The sequence below is a fragment of the Antennarius striatus genome, chromosome 1, assembly GCF_040054535.1.
Source record: "Antennarius striatus isolate MH-2024 chromosome 1, ASM4005453v1, whole genome shotgun sequence".
Classification (NCBI taxonomy): Eukaryota; Metazoa; Chordata; class Actinopteri; order Lophiiformes; family Antennariidae; genus Antennarius; species Antennarius striatus.
Window position 1 is genome coordinate 25,351,398 of NC_090776.1, and position 18,647 is coordinate 25,370,044.

At 40.1% G+C, this 18,647-nt stretch overlaps 1 protein-coding gene across 3 annotated transcripts in view; it reads right to left on the reverse strand.

Annotated features, from left to right (window-relative positions):
* Nucleotides 1–18,647, reverse strand: part of LOC137598955 (AT-rich interactive domain-containing protein 3B-like) — a 50,017-nt gene that overhangs the window by 19,078 nt on the left and 12,292 nt on the right. For all 3 annotated transcript variants that reach the window (XM_068319576.1, XM_068319567.1, XM_068319584.1), the window contains exons 3-4: nucleotides 7,536–7,610; nucleotides 6,982–7,054 (exon numbers count right to left, since the gene is read on the reverse strand). In XM_068319576.1, coding sequence (XP_068175677.1) covers nucleotides 6,982–7,054; nucleotides 7,536–7,610 — 148 coding nt within the window. The remainder of the gene's footprint in view (nucleotides 1–6,981; nucleotides 7,055–7,535; nucleotides 7,611–18,647) is intronic.

The following is an 18,647-nucleotide window of genomic DNA, read 5'->3' on the forward strand; positions in this document are numbered from 1 at the left end:
GTGAATTGAGCAGCCAGTGTTATTTTTACCCTGACCGATGACCTCGCTGGGAAGCATGAATCTGCTTGAGGCCTGCTCTCGTCATCTTCCCTGCTCATTTACTTATGAGCTTGGTGATTAAGAATCTCCGAGCTCTGCAGCTTAGAGACTCAAATCCCTGTCCAGTATGGTCGTAATTAAAGATGGACAGCACAGTGGCAATTCAGGGCTGTGGAACAGTCTGGCTAAATGACAGAGGAAATAACAGTGAGTCCGTTCAGATTGGGGGTTGGGAAGAAGAGACAGAGAGAGGAAGAGGCACAAAGAGAAGTCTTAGTATATAAGAAACAAACAAAACAAAAAGTCAAAAAAGATTTTAATCTAAGCTCTCAGCGGAACCAAAAAATACTTTTTCCTGTTTTGACAGAAAAGAAGAGTGCAACCAAAGTAGATGTACTTCTTTCTTAAAGGCTGGGCTGTAATTTGCCAGCCAGCGGGTGGAGTGTACTATAAGCGAAGATAATGTCTGCCCTTAAATATTTCAAATCAACCACAAAACGTTTGATCATGTATGCATAGTGGGACGTCTCCAATAAGAATAGTTTTCCCACTTCTTTTGGAATTTGTCTCAGGGTAATGATTAGAAACCAGTGGTTGGGATCTGTATATCATTTGGATCTCCACCCTTTCCTGAGAGGCCCTTTACTGCCAGCTCTGGTCTTTGACTATACTGGCCTGATTATCTTTCTGTCTGGTTGGTGAGCTTGGTCAACCTCGGCTGACTGACAAAGTGCTTTCAAATGGACATGAAAGAGCATGGCCTTGCTTCTACACAAGCTGACCAATGCCTCCCTTAACCTCCCCTCTGTCAACCTAGCACCCCGTCTCCTACTGTGGTTTCTATGTCTGCCTTCGTCATCCTTCATCCTCTTCTTTCACACATACAGACACATGATGGTCACTCCCTTGTCTGCTGTCCATCAGCACTGCCCTATCAAAAAAAGGTTGGCCTCCACTTATTTGGAGATCATTAATCATCCCCTGTAAAATAGGAGGCCCCTTAATCCAGCCCCTCCTCCCCTCTGGCCTCACCAAGCAGGCCACAGCACTGCCCTCCACCCCTATCCCCCATGGTGTTATCAAGTTTCAGTGGTTGTAACTGTAGCACAATAAACAGAGGGGGAGGGACGATAGAGTGGGGGCCATGGGAGGAAGAAAGGGATGGAGACAGAAAGAAAGACAGGAGAGGACAAAATGTAATTTCCTAAGTACACTTTATTGTTGCCTTCTATTTAAATGATGCTTCTTGGGTTTCAAAAGCTATATCCATTAAGAGAATTGCAACTTTAATAAGTCAGGGAAAGAAATCAACTGAAATACATTGATTGTGATGTTGCAGATGATAAGCGTTAAATTAATTGTGTATCAGTTGTGCAGCAAAGGGGTAGTTCAAAAGGTTGATCCAAGATGAGTGAGTTCACCTAAAACCCAACACCATCTAAGATGGATAAATGTACTCACAACACCCAACGTTTTTGCTTTTCAACCAAACATGTGCATCCAATTTCCAGAAATGTAGGGTGTTAACTAACTAAAGGAAAATGTGGCCATATCAAAGAGCTGGAGAATTTTCCTATTGTATTATGGTGTTTGTACAGAGGGCCTGCCTGTTACGAGGGCCAGTGTGAGGCTGACCGGGGGAGTAATATAATGCATACATGGATCCCCCAGAGCCCATTCATGGTGTAATTGGTGTGGACAGAGCTCTCGGTCTCAGGGTTACAGTTAGAGGACTTCCTCTAATGTCCTGCTGAGAAGCCACTCTTCCACATTACAAATACTGCAAAAGGTATCCCATTTAACACGGATGTCATGTTGTTTTCTTCAAATCTGAAAATAATAGGAAGAACTATTTAAATTTCCTTTTGATGCAACTCAAATGTAACTTATATTTTAAATGTGTGCAGTAAATCAAAAATATTTATTGACAATTTAGAAAAATAATGACGTGAAAAATACTAAACTTCACTATTCTGACTATAAGTTAGAATTCTTTGTGTCAAACTGCTGTACAGAACCTGAGCGAAATTACTGCCAGCCACAGTGAAGACATACAGGAACAGAGCAAATGCACTGCAATGAGCATTAACTGTGAAGCAGCCACTAATAGAGATGTTGTCATTATCATCATTACTATCGCTCCATCCTTCCCTTCCTCCAACTAATTCTTCTATTCATCTTTCTCTGGCTCCATCAACAACATACAAGCCCATCTTACCTCAGTAGTACTATTGGTAGGCCTAAATCTACTATGGGGGAATAGTTCACTAAACTAACCCTGAAACAGCAATAGCAGTCCATGTGGTCCCTCTTAAGCTGAGTCTACACTTCCCATTACGAGTGTCACACTCGGATGCTTCTGGCCTTAGCGGACCACGATGTGTGGGACTTTCTGGCCACAGTAGAAAGAGATGAAGTACTAGTCTTCACCCTGTTACCTCCTCCCTTTTCAGTTGCCGATTTCACTGAACAGGAGCCCCTCTCTCTCTCTGGCTCTGTCCATCACAGCCTGTAGCCATTAATCATCTCAAGTGGACAGCGCTGACAGGCAGTTGGCTGCATCACTTATTATTTTACTTTTTTCTTTTTTCTGTAACAGACGAGAGGAGACCCTGCAGCCTCACCTTCCACTCCTCCACCTTGATTACCTTTTCACAAACTTAAGCTATGCCCCACACCCGCATGCCAAATAGAAAAAGCGGCTGGGTGTTAGACCAAAACAAACATTGACCCATCTGTTTAATTGAAATCTTTGAGGTGGTTAATGGCATGGAGCCATCAGAGATCTTCTATTCCTAACCAGGGGAAGTGAAACTTCAGAAACCATAATAGAGATGATGAACAGTGATGTTGGTGTAACTCGTGCAGTCTATTATCTTCCACTCATAAACCTATGTAAGCAGTTCTAGCATATTTACATTAGATTTACATGTCAGTCCACCAGCTGACAATTGTATCTGCAATAATTCTAATTCAATTCTATCTGCAATAAATGATCAAGGGTTCTGCAGCATTACATTTATGTGAAAAAAGCTCCACTTGGTAGGTTAGAGGGAAAGGGGCCAGCAAGGCACGTTGAAGTAGTCAACTAATAGGAACCTAGGAAGTAAAGGTGGCGAGGGAGTTTGTGTGAGTGTCTTCTGCCATTTCTGCAATGCAGAGCCGATCAATGGGCCCCTTTAAGCACAGACAAGATTTAGGACAGCTGCTAAAATTCCTCAACCATTAAACACACACACACACACACACACACACTGACGCACACACACACACACACACACACACACACACACACACACACACACACACACACACACACACACACACACACACACACACACACGCCTGTTTTTAAGCACAGAGGCAGGAAATGGGAATCCCTCGTAAGGTTTCCTTCCGCTGTTGCTTTCCTCTCAAGGATTTGAGGCCCCTGTGCTAAGGTGGGAAAAGCACTTCACCATTTGTCTCTCTTCAACCAGATTCCATTGGAATTCTCAAACCCATCTTAACACTTCACAAATTGAGGTACTACTTTTCAGCATTGTATTTGTAAGGCCAATCAAAAAAAGAGGCTGGTATTTTCCATTATCAGCGGTTATCCTTCCTTCTACCATAAAGTGACATTAGATTGAAAAGGTTTTCCAAGTATTCTTTCATTATAAAGAGAGCAATAATTTTGACCTCACATGTATGAATAAGAGAAATGGAATGACGACTTCAGACAGTAATTAGAGGGAAAGATCAGTAAGTGCATACCACTCTTTTTTCTACTCCTTGTATAGTCCTGGTGTGTGTGCGTGTGTGTGTGTGTGTGTGTGTGCGTGCTGGTTTCATGGCCTGTACACATACATACTCTATATATAAGTGTTTAATATAGACAATCAGGGGAAAAATAATTTCCCCAAGGGGATTATTAAAGTACATTTCTTGTTCTTCTTCGATTTGTACCATGTGGTTAACACTCACGTTTGAGAGAAGGGTCAGCCAAGTACCTTTTGCTTCAAATGAAGGTAGAAAATCTCACATTGATGGTTGAAATCATAACATAGCCGCGTGTACAACGGGTGAGATTTGTTCTCTAATGTCAGTAGCAATGTCCTTGTAATAGCCTGTATCTAGACTTGAAGCACCACACTGTCACAGCTGTTTCATTTTCACCTTACCTAGCTGTGAAAGTCAATTTGCTACAGGGACTCTGTTTTTCCCCGAGTGAAAAAGCAACATGTCCATTTCATACCACACACAACTTTCTTCTTTATATCACATTATTACATGAAGAACTAGCAGACAGATCTTTTTGTAACAAGTGTTGTCACGCACTGACCCTTGTCCTCCCTTGTTACAGGTCACTTGTACTGATCATGATGTTGATACAGGAACTTGATCCAAGCAAGTCGATTCAAGTTACACTCACTGTAGGTCACTGGAAGTGTACTGAAATTCAACAAGTTAAACAAAATATAACAGATTTTATATGCCTCAAAAGACATAAAATCAATGATATTGATCCTTTGTATCGCTACAAAAAAAAGTATGGGATGATTGAAAAAAATAGTTTTAAGGTTTGTGTTTATTCTACCTTAGGTAGATGCAAATTAAGAAAAATGTGGTACAATCTAATCAACCAGTTATCTCCTGTCATTATGGGGTGGCATTTTGGTCAGCTTGATGGATTTCTCTGTCTGACCAGTGAGAGTAAAGGGTCAGCCAACCACTCCCAGCGTCTGCCACTGAACAGAAATGCTAACAGGGCCCTGACAGATCCCGTCCCTCCCTCTCTACAACTCGACTTAATTCATCACCCTCCAAACAAGACCTCCGGATGCTCAAACCAGACCAGACACTCTGAAGGTGCTGCACTGGTGAATGTGACTTTGTCAACATGTGAGCAAGAACACACACATGATGTCGATCTCACCAGCACCCATCTCCACATACGCACGCACCACCATCCATCCCAGTCTGACAAAACAAACTAAGTGTCATATACACACTCACATACATATCACATCACCCATCATGGCCTGAGACAAAACATAATGACGTTGAACTGCGCACACACACACACACACAGACACACACACAGACACACACACACACACACCATCATCACTCATCACAGCCTGCCAAAACATAATGTGAAGTATGCATCACTGTAATAACATTGTGAGTCACTCTGGGTGGTTTTGCTCAAACCACGTTACCTGCTTGGCGTAAGATTTGTCTCATAAAAGGTTAATTGCATTAACTGCCCAGCCAGAGCGGTCTTGGCGGAAAAGCAGCACATGGTCAGATGAGCCTCCCTGGCTACTGTCCAATATGGGTCACTGCTAGATCCTCTTGGCTCTGATACAGACCTCACCTGCTGACCCCTTAAGGACTTTACTCCAGGGATAGGAATTAGTGAAGGATTTCTTAGCTAGTGAGAGTTACAGCATGTTTTTTCAGTTTATCAGTGACAAGAGACACCTGACAAATCATACTAGAAGACTAAATCTGCAAAAGAAACAACTATTTTATTTGTTTAGGTTATGTGGGCCCAAACAGCATTTAAAGTGTGTACAGTGATACCTCTACTTACGAATGTCTCTACTTACGAAATATTCTACTTACAAAATTTCTCAGCAGGAAAATATTGCCTCTACTTAAGAAAGAAATTTCGACTTACGTAATGTAAAAACACAGTATTGGCTGATACTCAAATCTCCCACAGGTTCCTGAACGCAACATTCTCATAGCTGCTCTGCCATTGGCTATTACCTATTACGCATCTTCCTGGCATCCCATTGGCTAAGAGGGATGCCACTCCGCCTCTGAGTGGAGCTCGATCGGTGTTTATGCAGTGTCTTCGGCATTCAGCACTCGACCCCTGAGGTAGTCTGACAGTTTTGCACAAATATAATAACTTTTTGAGTACATATTCATTATGGACCCCAAGAAAGTGACGGAGAAAAGAGGAAAAGAAAAGACGAAGAAAAGAGTTTTTTTGTCCATATAAACAAAGCAAGAGATCATAGAAAAGCATGAGAAAGGGATGCATGTGGTTGTTCTTGCCAAAGAATATGGCCTAAATGCATCTACAATCGCCACGTTATTAAAACAAAAGGAAGTTTAAGGTGTTTAAGGCATTCCGTGGGTGGTTGGAGAAGTTCAAAAGGAGGACTGGAATTCACTCTGTTGTTCGGCATCACGAGATAGGAGAACATGAACCAAAGAGGGCAATAAACAATGTGGACAGCTGTTAGAAGGTAAATGACCGTCATTTTTATTCTTTATTCTTTGTTTTGTATGTTATGCACAACTCTCATTTATCGTGCAATAATCTAATCGTAACATGTATTTGTTACATGTTTTGATGCATTTTTATGCTTTATAAAACGTTTATGTCGGAATTTTTGGGGGCTTGGAACGGATTAGGGCATTTGCATTGAAAATGCGTCTCTACTTACGTAATTTTCTACTTACGTAATTTCTTCCGGAACCAATTAATTTCGTACATAGAGGTACCACTGTATAAGCCATTTGTGCTGCAAGCATACAGCAAACAATCCATAGTGAAATTACAGATGCTCTTAAACAAATAGAAACTCCTCCTCACAGAACAGGAATCAGAAGTCATTAGGTATTTTCCTTTCTCCAACATGTAGAGGATAGAAAATTCACTAATAAATCACTTCATTTAAAAAAAAAAATCTTTACAGTACTAACAAAGCCAAGGTAGTTCTCCAGCATTTGAAATAATGAACATGCATTACTGGTTGAGAGAGCGAGGCATTACCAAATTGGAATGTACTGTATATAAAACTGTCAACTAGATATGAAGCCTGAAGATGTTGTCTAAAACCCAAATTGAAATTTCAGATGTTAAGTGTATGCAATATTTGTGGATCTGAGTTGTGGCCTTCCGGACAAAAACTGTGGGTTTCCAGGGAACACTCGTACCTCTTTTCTGCATGAAGGTGAAAAGATCGTCCAAAAACTCCTTCCTTTTGGGGTCATTGTCCAGTTCGTACAGCTGAAAGGAAAAACAGTTTATTGTAGACACAATGAATTCACTTATTAGTTCACCATGACAAAATTCTCGTTCTTGCCTTGTCTGGTACTGATGAGTTTCAACATGTGACCAGTTCAACATGTTAAATTATCATGTTAAAGCATTTAACGTATAGCCTGGCTGTTAAGGAAATATGACATGCATAGTATTGAGTCCTTTTTATAATCTAATTTGTTTGTAAAAAATAAATGCATAGCAATGACCAGCAGAACTAATGTGTAATTTGTGTGCTGCGCTCAAGTGCAACTTTACACAAATAGAATGAGGCATCATGAGGCAACATTTCCATCTGAAGAATGCTTAAAAAAAGGTAAAATTCTTACTATGCCTAATTGACTTAAAGAAGGATTTACAATTTGGTGTAATTAATACAATTCCATACAACAGTTGAATAACTCAACACAATGAAGCCATCCCATAATCACAGTCTCCACATGCTGACCTTAGCAAAATCTCTGGAGGCCTCTCCTCGTCCTCTGCTACTGTCAGCTTCATCGGCCCAGCCTGTACTTCCATTCTACAACAGAGAAGAGAAAAAACACAAGCTTCTATAATGGTTCCATTTATTCATTGTCTCATTTAATTCAATGTAATACATTCCAAACACAGACAGTTGTCAATTATTAAGATTGTTACATCCCGCTTCAAAGCGGTGATGTATTGTAATTGTCGGTGTCCGTTCATTCATTAGTCCACCAAATATCTTAGCAACCTTTGCAGATAGAAAGATGAAACAAAAAGCACATTACTCGGGCAGCAAAGGGGATAAAATGAGATTATGACCTTGACCTCGAGAAAACTAAGTCAAGGTCAAATTTCAACTTTTGTACACTCAGAAACCGGATAAGATAGAAAGACGAGGGAGAAGGCCAGTGTCAGTAAGACCATAGATCAAAGCTAGTGCTTTTGATCTATGAAAGTAGGTCAGGGTAAAATTTTGAATTCAGGAGTGTCGCGGGGTGTTGCAGTCTCTGACTGCCTTGGTTCTAGCTAGAGTCATGTAAGAAGTTCTTTAGTCACAACTGATGTCCGTTTTCATCACTGATGTTGAAGCGAATGTCTTAAATTCAAAATTTGCTTTTATGTTCAGTGTTTATGTACTTTTGTCCTGCAAAGATCCCACTGCTTATAGGCCAAAAAATTCAGACAGACTAAAACTGAAGTTTAACTCAATCTAGTTACAACTGCTGCCAATATTCTGTAATACAAACATATTAAAACTAACATATACTCAAGCTTCGTGAGTGCATTTTTCCAGGGGTTTGGAGTAACTTCTGGAGTTACTGTGCCTTTGAGCTCCTGTGCCCCCCTCCCCCTTCATCCTCAAACATCTCCATTTGACCTAAACCATCTGCATCTGGGTCTGCCCTGCCCCCACCCATGTCTTCCGACCCAGCTGGATACAAGGGCCCCCCATCCTTCAATCTTAACGCAGCTGTGACGGGTGGCCAAGTTCATGGAGTGTAGCTGGTTGTCAGGAGGGGCCAGGGGAAGGAGGGCTGGTCACTAGCACTAACGTGCACACGCACAAACACACACATGCACAATCACATTACTCACACACACACACACACACACACACACACACACACACACACACACACACACACACACACACACACACACACACACACACACACACACAGATCATGGATGTGTGTATGTTTGTGAGTGCGTGGAAAGGGGGCAATGGCCTCACAAGATTGGAAGAAAGGAAAATAGGGGCAGAAAGGGGTGCACGGTATGTGCCGACCAGGAATTTCTCCTAAAAGACACAACCTATAAAAGCATCAGGAATCAAAACAAGATCCGTTTCGAGGGGGACGTTAATAGCTGCAGCCTGGGTCTAGTTTCAAACAGGAGCCCATTGGTCAGTGGCAATTACAAGGGCTGAAATGAGAACTGGCAGGGCAAAGGTTGTCAAGGCCCCTGAGAGCAAGTAATTTTCACCCTCTAACTCTCTATACGTGTAACAGTTGTCAACATTCATGCTCCCTAAACAAATACTTGTAAGCAGGGGTGTAACTAAGTATTATCTGCATTAACAGTTTATCTGATTTGTTTTTTACAAACAATATTTTGCTGGAGTCTATCCCAGCTGGCTATGAGGCAGAGTACACCCTGAAAGCATTGCAGGGCTACACACACAAACAATCACCCATGGACACATTCAATCCTACAGACTATTTGGAGTAATCAATTCATCTAAGCTGTATGTTTTTGGAGGTAGGGGTGAGCCGGAGAACCACTGCAGACACTGCAGAAAGGAGTCAAACCGAGAAGCTACAACACTAGCAATAGGGCCACAGGGCTGCCCTAAATTGAGCATCAGTCTAATAAATCAAGAAATAAATAATCCACTTGAAGCCATTTTTAGTTGTGAATTATTATTTTCATCAATGTAATAATGTTGACTGTCGACCAGCTTAGTTTCAAAACTTTTGTGGTTGCACAGCACAAATACTGTAACAAAAATATGCAATGTGCAGATGCTGGCGCCTTGGTCGTAAAAACACAACTCACTCCTTATCATAAACACAATATGCTTTCGACTTATATTATCTACAATATGTTATAGAGATTATAGCAGGATCATGATAGTATATACAGTATAGAACATTTGCAAGACTTGCAGACCTTTGCTCACAATTCAAACACTTCTGTTAACCTTTAACCATTATAAATGATTATAACAGAAGATAATCCAGACTGCAGCTATACATAACATCACATGCTCTTTCTCCTTGCATAAAAATCTTTACATTCGGCACTTTTTATACATGCGGGATGTTCCCTATACAATAGCCCAGAGGTCAACACTCTAATCACTGACAATGACCAAACAAGGAGCCATAAAGTTACGCCATCAGCATGATTGTTAGCACAAGTATATCTACCTGGAACCACAGCACCAACATAAAGAATAAATGTAAAGAAAGGTGAAGGACACTGAAAATGCAAATACAGCTTGTTGTCTGGTTAGGCTGCAGAGAACATTAAAAAATTACATTTTGATGTTGAAAAATTAGTTTGCAAGACGGCAACCTTTTATTCTCCTCACGTCCCCACATGACTCCATCAAATTTGTATTTCACAGGATAAAACATAACAGTATATAATAGGTTTGTCTGGCAGGAAGGTATAAGCTTTTTCTGTTGTCAGAACTTAGATTTTTCATTTCATTTACAGAGCTGGAGCAGCAACTTTTTGACACGCTTACTTGAAAAATGCTAATTTGTTTTTAGAGCTGGGTAAATAAAAGCTGTCAATTTTTTTCATTTGAGTTAATAGGATTACTAGTTTCCCCAAAGCCTGTGCTACTGGCCTGTCCTTGAAAGCAATATTGTGTTCTGTTTAGTCATGTGCCTTGATTTAACTCTTGAGAAGCACAAATCAGACGTCAAATGATGATGAAGCTGCAATTGCCCTGTGCATATTCACCAGGATGGTGATTATACACACAGTTCAATGAGTCAAGTCACAATACATCAGTCAATCTCATATTCTGAATAGATAAACAGATTTAAAATATTTACAACAAAAACACCTTAAATTGGAGATTATTTGGGTTCATGGGGAAAAAATCTGGAGGAAAAAGTGAGAGGATCTTTTTACCTAAAGAATTTGAAAAAGGAAAATGTGAAATATTAGTATTCATGGTAAAAAAACCAATCACCCCCCCCCCAAAAAAACCCAAAAAAACAAAACAAAAAACAAAAACAAAACAATGCTGATTAATTTGAAGTCATACTGCCCAGCTCCCCAAGCATAAATTAACAAAATACCAGGTAATATATTTATTTTCCATCAACTTATCACTGAAGATTTACTCAATTAGCTCTTATTGCAATGAGCTTTCAAACGCGGGAATCTAAGCTTATCTCACCAGAGCCAGATGTAAAAGTAAAGGGAGCCATTGTTCGGTTTACTGACTGATTTTTAGGTTTAACACAATTGTGTTTACAAACAAACAATCTGCACACCTACACACAAGTCCCTAAGGGACATCCTGCATTTTCTGTGCACAAAGGTCAAGGTGTCCCTGACATGGACAAAGAACAAAGGTTCACCACAGCCCTCCCGCGTATTAATGACAATCCACTGTTTCTAAATTGCTGTGTCTAAAAAATGACTCAAACATTGTTGTTTTTAAAACTTCAAATTAATGAAATTTCCACTGATGTTACACCAACTGAATGAATTGATGTATATAAGAATAGATGATAATGTTATCTTAAAAATCTTTTAAATCAAATTTAGGGACCAGTTCAGATTCAAGGACATGAACATACACGTTGTCATTCCGACTATGCTATATGTTGTATTTGTTGTGTACATTCTGCTAGACATAATACAAATTAGTTCAAGGCACCTATAGAAAACATGTCAGTTCATCGAGCTGGTTAAAAAACAGTAATTGGAACATGAAGACCATCCACGTGAAGACATGTTGGCTCTTGAATTGGGCCCTTGGTCAGCTGTGGAATGTTAACACTTTGTTGCTTTTCTGTCAAGTTAGCGTGGATAGCAATGGTTTTCGAACCACTCCATGCGATCAGTCACGACAGGCCCTTCGTTACAACCACTAACTCCCCCTGGAAAAGACTCCTTAAACAAAAGTCATGACAGCAGCATATAAGGCTTGATATCATTATGAATTGTATAAATAAAGAGATTGTGTGTACTTTAAGCACCATTGTTACTGCAATATCAATGTCTAAAGTTACCGTCTAGTCTTATAGCCAGGCCTTAGAGAGCATATTTATCAAGATTAAAATGTAATTATACCAAATTAAATTATAATATTCAAATAAACCGAACATGAGCAGCCCATTTTCCTCTGTAAGCGGATGTCTCTATCATGCTCTTAGTTGGTTTACTGGCCAGGCAATGGGTGGCCTAATCACATTATGGTCATACATGACAAATTGGTGTAACACCAAATCTGGAATAAGAAAAATGCTAATGACCACAGGTGAACAGTTGGTATTAAAGGGCAAAATTAGTGGATTCTAAAAAGCAGACATCTTAACAAGAAGGTGGCACAAAAAAAAAGTTGATAGTTGATTATTCAAACAAATAACACATTGTGTAACCATGTGATGTTATCATCTCCCATTACAGTGGACATCATTCCGTTTACCATAAGTTGACATTCTTGGCATATAATTCCTTCTCCACTGGACAAACTACAAGTGCACATTGATATATGGCTTGAGGGTAATTCTATGCAGCCATTATAGAAAGACGTCCGGACTACAGCCACCATTTTAGTGAGGCCAGGCATGCTGGAACAAGAAGGGTTAATGGCTGCAGAGTGGGGGATGGATGGCATTGATTGGTCAGGATGTTGACAGCACTTCTCCAATTTGATAGTGGAGCTGTTATTAGATGAAGCGGCTTGTTTATAATAAAAGCATCATGTGATTTACCTTCACTGCAAATAGGAGGGAAAGGGCTGAAGTAGCAGCTACTGATTTAAGGAACTACTCATTGTGTTCATTTATCGGGAGAACATTTTTACATTTTTGTAAAAACTTCAGCACCGATTGAATGATTTATTATTTATTTACATTTTAATTAGGATGACTTCATTCTGGCAAAAAAACAACACAATGCCTGATCTGAAATGTGGAACAGATCTGAAAACAGTTGCTTTTCAGTCAGCCAGTTGGATCCTACAGACGAAACTAAGGCTAATGAAGACAGGCACTTGTATCTGCCATATTAGAGCCCTGTTATCCCTGAGCTGTGCCCCCAACCCCTGTCTTTCCACTCTGAGCTACTGTCATGTCTCTCTGTGTCATACCCTACAACAGCACCACACTGCAGACCGAGTCCCCTGGGCCACAGTCATCGAACAGGAGGTTCAAATCAATAGCCCTGGATGTGCAAACACAGGGAAGCCCCCCAGCCCCCTCCGGACGCAATCTCACAGCTCACGTCAATTCTCATCAACCTCAGTCATCTACCACTACGCCAGGGAAACTGAGATGAGGGCAGGATCTGAGCTCCCAGGGTGACCTAACGCGATATGTCCAACGACACATCCCACGTTTGACTGGATCAGTAAAGGTTTCCATGGGAAACTGTCTTCAAATTGTAGTTTTCTACAAAAAGTTAAGGAGCCACAACTATCACCTATTAAAACAAAATATATGCAAACAAGGAAAATTCCTATGGCAACCCTGGGCAGTAAATCAAGAGTAACAAAATGCCTGTGCTCTCATTGCAAGCTCTGCCAGAATAGACACAAAAGGGAGGGCGACTTTTGTGAAATTCACCAACATTCCTGTACACCAGTAACAGGGCCTCACAACAACAGGAGAGCCCCTCTCATCCCACAGGTACTCTTAACATCTCATTCCAGCACTAATCTTTTTTAGCCAAATTGCTGCCTGTCAAAGCAGTTCAGCAAAGGAAATCTCTTAAACAGACACAGCAGCAGTAATTTAATCACAATCAAGGCTTCCAACAGAAATCTGGATCGGAGCCAAACATAGTGATAAATGGAAAGCAGTCAGAAAAGACGCAACACACATGCATAGTAATTCAGCTTTTTTTCTTTTTTTTAAATTATTTGAGTAAAAGCCTGGTGGTGGTTCCTTTATTTTTAAAATGTAAATGAAGATATGATGTGGTTACCCGAGATAGATGCTGTTTTTAGGCATTTACTGTACTTGGTGCACCCAGTAATGAAGAGAGCTGGGGCTGTGATTAAAGCAGATAAATGCTACTGGAAAACACACATCCTGATTCCTTTAGTTGAAGTCTATTTGCAAAATTCCCAACATGATGTCGCAGAAAGTGAATCTGCTGCCTCTCAGCATGCATGTAAAAACGAGCACCATGGGGGGCAGCAATCTCTAATCCTAATCAAATAATTGAGGCCTTGATCCCGCAGCAGGATACCAGAAATCATTTATAGAGCCTGTTTTGGTGGGGAGGGGTTGACGGGTGAGAGCTGTTGGGGGCAGGCTTGAGCAGAGTTTTTTTTATGTGCCACTTACAATACTGCAAAAAATCCAATGGTGAGCTTTCCATACGGTGCCTCCAACTAATTGTAGTTCCGTGTGTGACAACAAGGACGTAAATCTCGCTGCCACTTGGAACATATGGTAGAGTTCCTACTACCGAACAGATAAGGTAACTGCAAGTTGTGTTTGTTCTCATAGAGGAAAGCAGCAGCACAAAAAGACAGAGCATCCAGTCATATTCCTGGTTTGAAGAAATTTTTGGCTTTAGAGGGAACAGACAAAGTGGCAGGGACAAGGGGCTAAACGTCCAGGGGCTGAACATGTAGCTACCTGCCCAAGCCTCTGCAGAGCTAAAAAGGACACTGAAAAACAGGGCTCCAGGCTAGACCACCCCTCCCTCCATTAATCACTCCAATTACAAAGATGAAAAAGAAACAGGAAAAAAGATAGGGGGAGTCACAGATACAAAGAAACGATGAAAATAGGCAGGCAGACTGACAGAAGAAAAACTTGATCAACACACTTTTTCAACTCATCCACTGAGGAACCAACAAGAAAGACCTCTGTCTCAAAGAAAGGAGTGGATTTGTATTTAGTCCCTGAGTAAACTTGTCTGTTGGTGACCAGCAAGTCTGGTTTGTCAAATAAACTGACTGCATTTGTTCAGCTCCAAGCTTTCACCAAGACACCACATTCCACAGGCAGAGGCCCCATCCCCCATTACACTGGCTGGCCCCTTTCGATGCCTCACACAAATGCAACGTTTATAGGCTGGTGTGGCCAGAAGTTCACACTCATTGGTTCAAAGACCCTTTCACAGGCAGAGCAAACATTTTAGTGAATCACATCTGTGCCACCACATACAGTACTTCACGAGTTAACCCTTTCCATAGTGTTCCAGGAAACTACGCCATAGAGACACGGTTTCCCAACTAAACTATGAAGGTTTGCACGGGGCCCCTCAGAGCCCCGTCACTTATATAATTTGATTTGAATAATGACAGAATAAGATAAAGATGTCTTTAATATGCAAAGCACTTATTTCACAAACATGTCACTTTATATCATTCCAGTGCATTGACGCTCAAAAACTGCAAAACCATTTTTATTGTAATTCCGGGGCCCCACAAAAATCAGTACTGCTTTGAGCAAAACTTTTTACTGCTGAATTTATGTCAAAGCTGCTATTCACCTTTTCTGCTGGGTTAAAAGCTTTGCCTGAAAATACCATGCATATCTCACATCTTTCAAAGAGCAAGCATCCACTTCACCCCCATGCTAATGGAAGCTGCAGACATCACACTGACCTGATAGGCTTTTATATACATTCTCATTATAGCGGCAGCACCAGGAACTTGATACATTCTCAATCAACAAAAGCCTTCACTACTATTAGGACACATCACATCTAATTACATATGAAATGACATTGGTCATAATGCCTGCAGTCAGATGGGTAAATGACTTCTTTGTGTGGTTTATTTCTAAAGAGGTTAAGGGAGGGCTAGAAGTATGTCCACTTATGTTTTCTTCCATCGGAGAAGGTAGTGTTATGACTACCACTCTAAATCTGGAATATCAAATGTTGAAACCATAAGCACAATTCACAGTTTTCTGTATAGTCTAATCGATAGGGAATGATTTCTCTGTTCAGAGCCAGAGGTATCTGGTTCCTCTCAGCTAGTGTTAAGTGTGCCGGGGCATTCCACCTCTGACAGACCAATACTCTCCAGGGACCCGTGCTGGGATGGTGCAGCCCGTCACGCATCTGGAGCTCATCTCCAGCGGCCGACAAGTCACTACGTCTCTACTGGATGATCCTAAGACAGCTGAGATGCTCAACAAGCTTAAAAACAACACAATATGAAACTCACGGTTAGTGTTTGAATTACTGATCCCAAATTCAAGAAAACAAACTTCGACTAGCAGGACATCATGATTACTGTAAAACAAAATGCAAGGATATAGTGGATAATAAACTATGCTTGTAATCACATAAGAAGGTAATGTTAACTATCTTTAAATTTCTGCTCATCATTACAATGAACAGACTGCACATAGTGAACGAATTTTAATTTTGGACCAGCTGTAGTTTTTTATGAAGATGATATGAATTAAAAGGAAAAAAACAATGCTTTTGCTAGAAAGAAAAATAAAACAAACTGATTTAAAAGAATCTAGTGCCCTGCTGAAGTAGTTGTACCCACAGCGTAGCAGTTAGCTCCTTCACCTTTTAGTGTGCAATCACTTCTCAATGGAAAACCACTTGAAATGCGCTGCAATATAATACACAAATATCTCATATAGATTCGTGGCCAACTCTGAAAATTGCTGATCGTTATATTTTTAATCAGTTGTTCATAACCCTAATCTCTTTAACCGTGTTCATGGACAAAAATAATATATACTTTATAAGTTACATTTTTACATAAAGCCGTTTAACGCTTGTTAGCCTATTTAATGATTTTTTTTTTCTTCCTTGCCTTGCCTGAAATAAATGAATAAATAAAATGATAAATATATAAATAAAAAATGCAGTCCCACCCAGCAAACTATTATGCTTAATTACATTAGATTAGATAGATATGTTACAGAAAAAGTTTAGATAACAAAGTCAGTTGAATGTTTGCTATAGCAGTCTATGACGAGCTAGATCTGATCTATTTGATCTGATCAGATCAAATAAAACTATTAGGATTCTTTCTGGGAAATTAGGTTAACGTCAGCATCACGGGATCAGATAGCAAGGCAAACAAATTGTACTGAAGGTATTACAACAGCCACAAAAACATAATGAGAATCGTTAAAACCAATAAATGCAGACATACATTTTCCAATAATAAGTATGCAGCACAGTACATGGTTTATTCATTCTCTTACTTGCACTGAAGACAGCTATTATGGTGCACAGTCTCATGCTATAGCTACTTCAACATTAAAGACTGCCTTTCTAACCACGCTAACCCTATAAATCACAAACAACTCCATTTGATTGATCTAATTTTCCATGACAGCTTCATGTATACCCTCTCATGGAAAGTGGATATACATTACTTAATGTTAATTGTCTCCAAATGCATTGGATTTTGTTGCAATGTTGTGCTATCAATCCTTATATAAATATAGCTAGTGCTTTTTTTAAACAATTGATTTGACCACATATTGTCCCCGCGCTGAAAGCATGGAGCTTCCTCAGGTTTTGTAATCACATTTATTTAGGGCAGGAAAAACCTGAGATGTCTTTGTTTGACCAGATGGCTAGCTAATCAAGGCCGGCTCCACTGGGGGTTGGGAAAGCCTAAATCTGCCACAAACATTATTGAACCTTGTTCCACATTAATATGCAGATTGTCCGAAAAGAGCCCTGCAATTCTAGACACAATATGTACATTTGTGCCAGAGTATATTATTTAATACCTTTATAACAATTAGATGGAATGATCATGTTTTTGTCAAACAGAACCTAAACACATGTTCTCCAGCCTGCACTACAATGAGGATTACCTCTTCAACCTCCAACATATAGTTCTAATAATACCCTACATTCTTGGTAGTGCCTGTTAATAATTCAATTTTTTGTGCCACTCTTTAATCATTTACTAACATTGCTTCTGAAATTATTGACTGCAGTTGACATGGTCCATAGTGCTATTCACAGTGTGATTGTCTATTAACCCGATCAGCCACAGGTTATAACCTAAAGTGCTTTTTTTCTTCCAATATTAAGTGTTTTAATACAAGCCTTTGTAGACAAAAGGTGAATCCAACAGTTTGTGTGCTGCAGACATTGTCTACTTATTTCACTTAAACATGTGACTTTCATGTCAACTATTTGACTTCTATCAGAATAAACATTGTATAAAAGAGAAAATCAAATGGGGCGCAGGCCAAATTTTTAACTTCGACGTTTATAATGCACACCAACCGATGTATTTCACAAAAGTCGGATCATTGATATTTCCATCCCTCAAAATATTATATTGTGATGAGTCTGTAAAAATGATTACCTTACATTCATATCCTAATACATAGAACACTATCAGTATTTAAGAAATATTCAGAGTCTTGGCTTTCAGACGACTTGAATGCTCAATATACAGTACGTACACTGCCCGGCCAAAATAAAAGTCACACACTCTAATATTTTGTGGGACTGCCTGTAGCTTTGATTGAGGTGCGCATTTGCCGCGGCATTGTTTTGACAACCTCGTACAACGTCACAGCATTTAGTTCTGTCGAGAATTGCATTAATTTTTGGCCGAGTTCTTTTATTGAGGATAGGAGTCAAATCACTCTACAAGGTCTTCTCCAGCACATCCCATAGACTTTGAATGGGGTTAAGCTCAGGACTGTGAAAGGGGGTAACTGATGTGTCAAAGTGATTCCTCACGCTCCCTAGACCACTCTTTCACAATTAGAGTCTGATAAATTTTGGCATTTTTGTCCTGGAATATGATCGTGCCATCCAGGAGAAAAAATCCATTTATGGGATAGCCTGGTCATTCAGTATATTCAGATACTCAGCTGACTTAAGTTTTTTGCTGAATAATATTGCTGAGCCTAGACCTGACCAACCG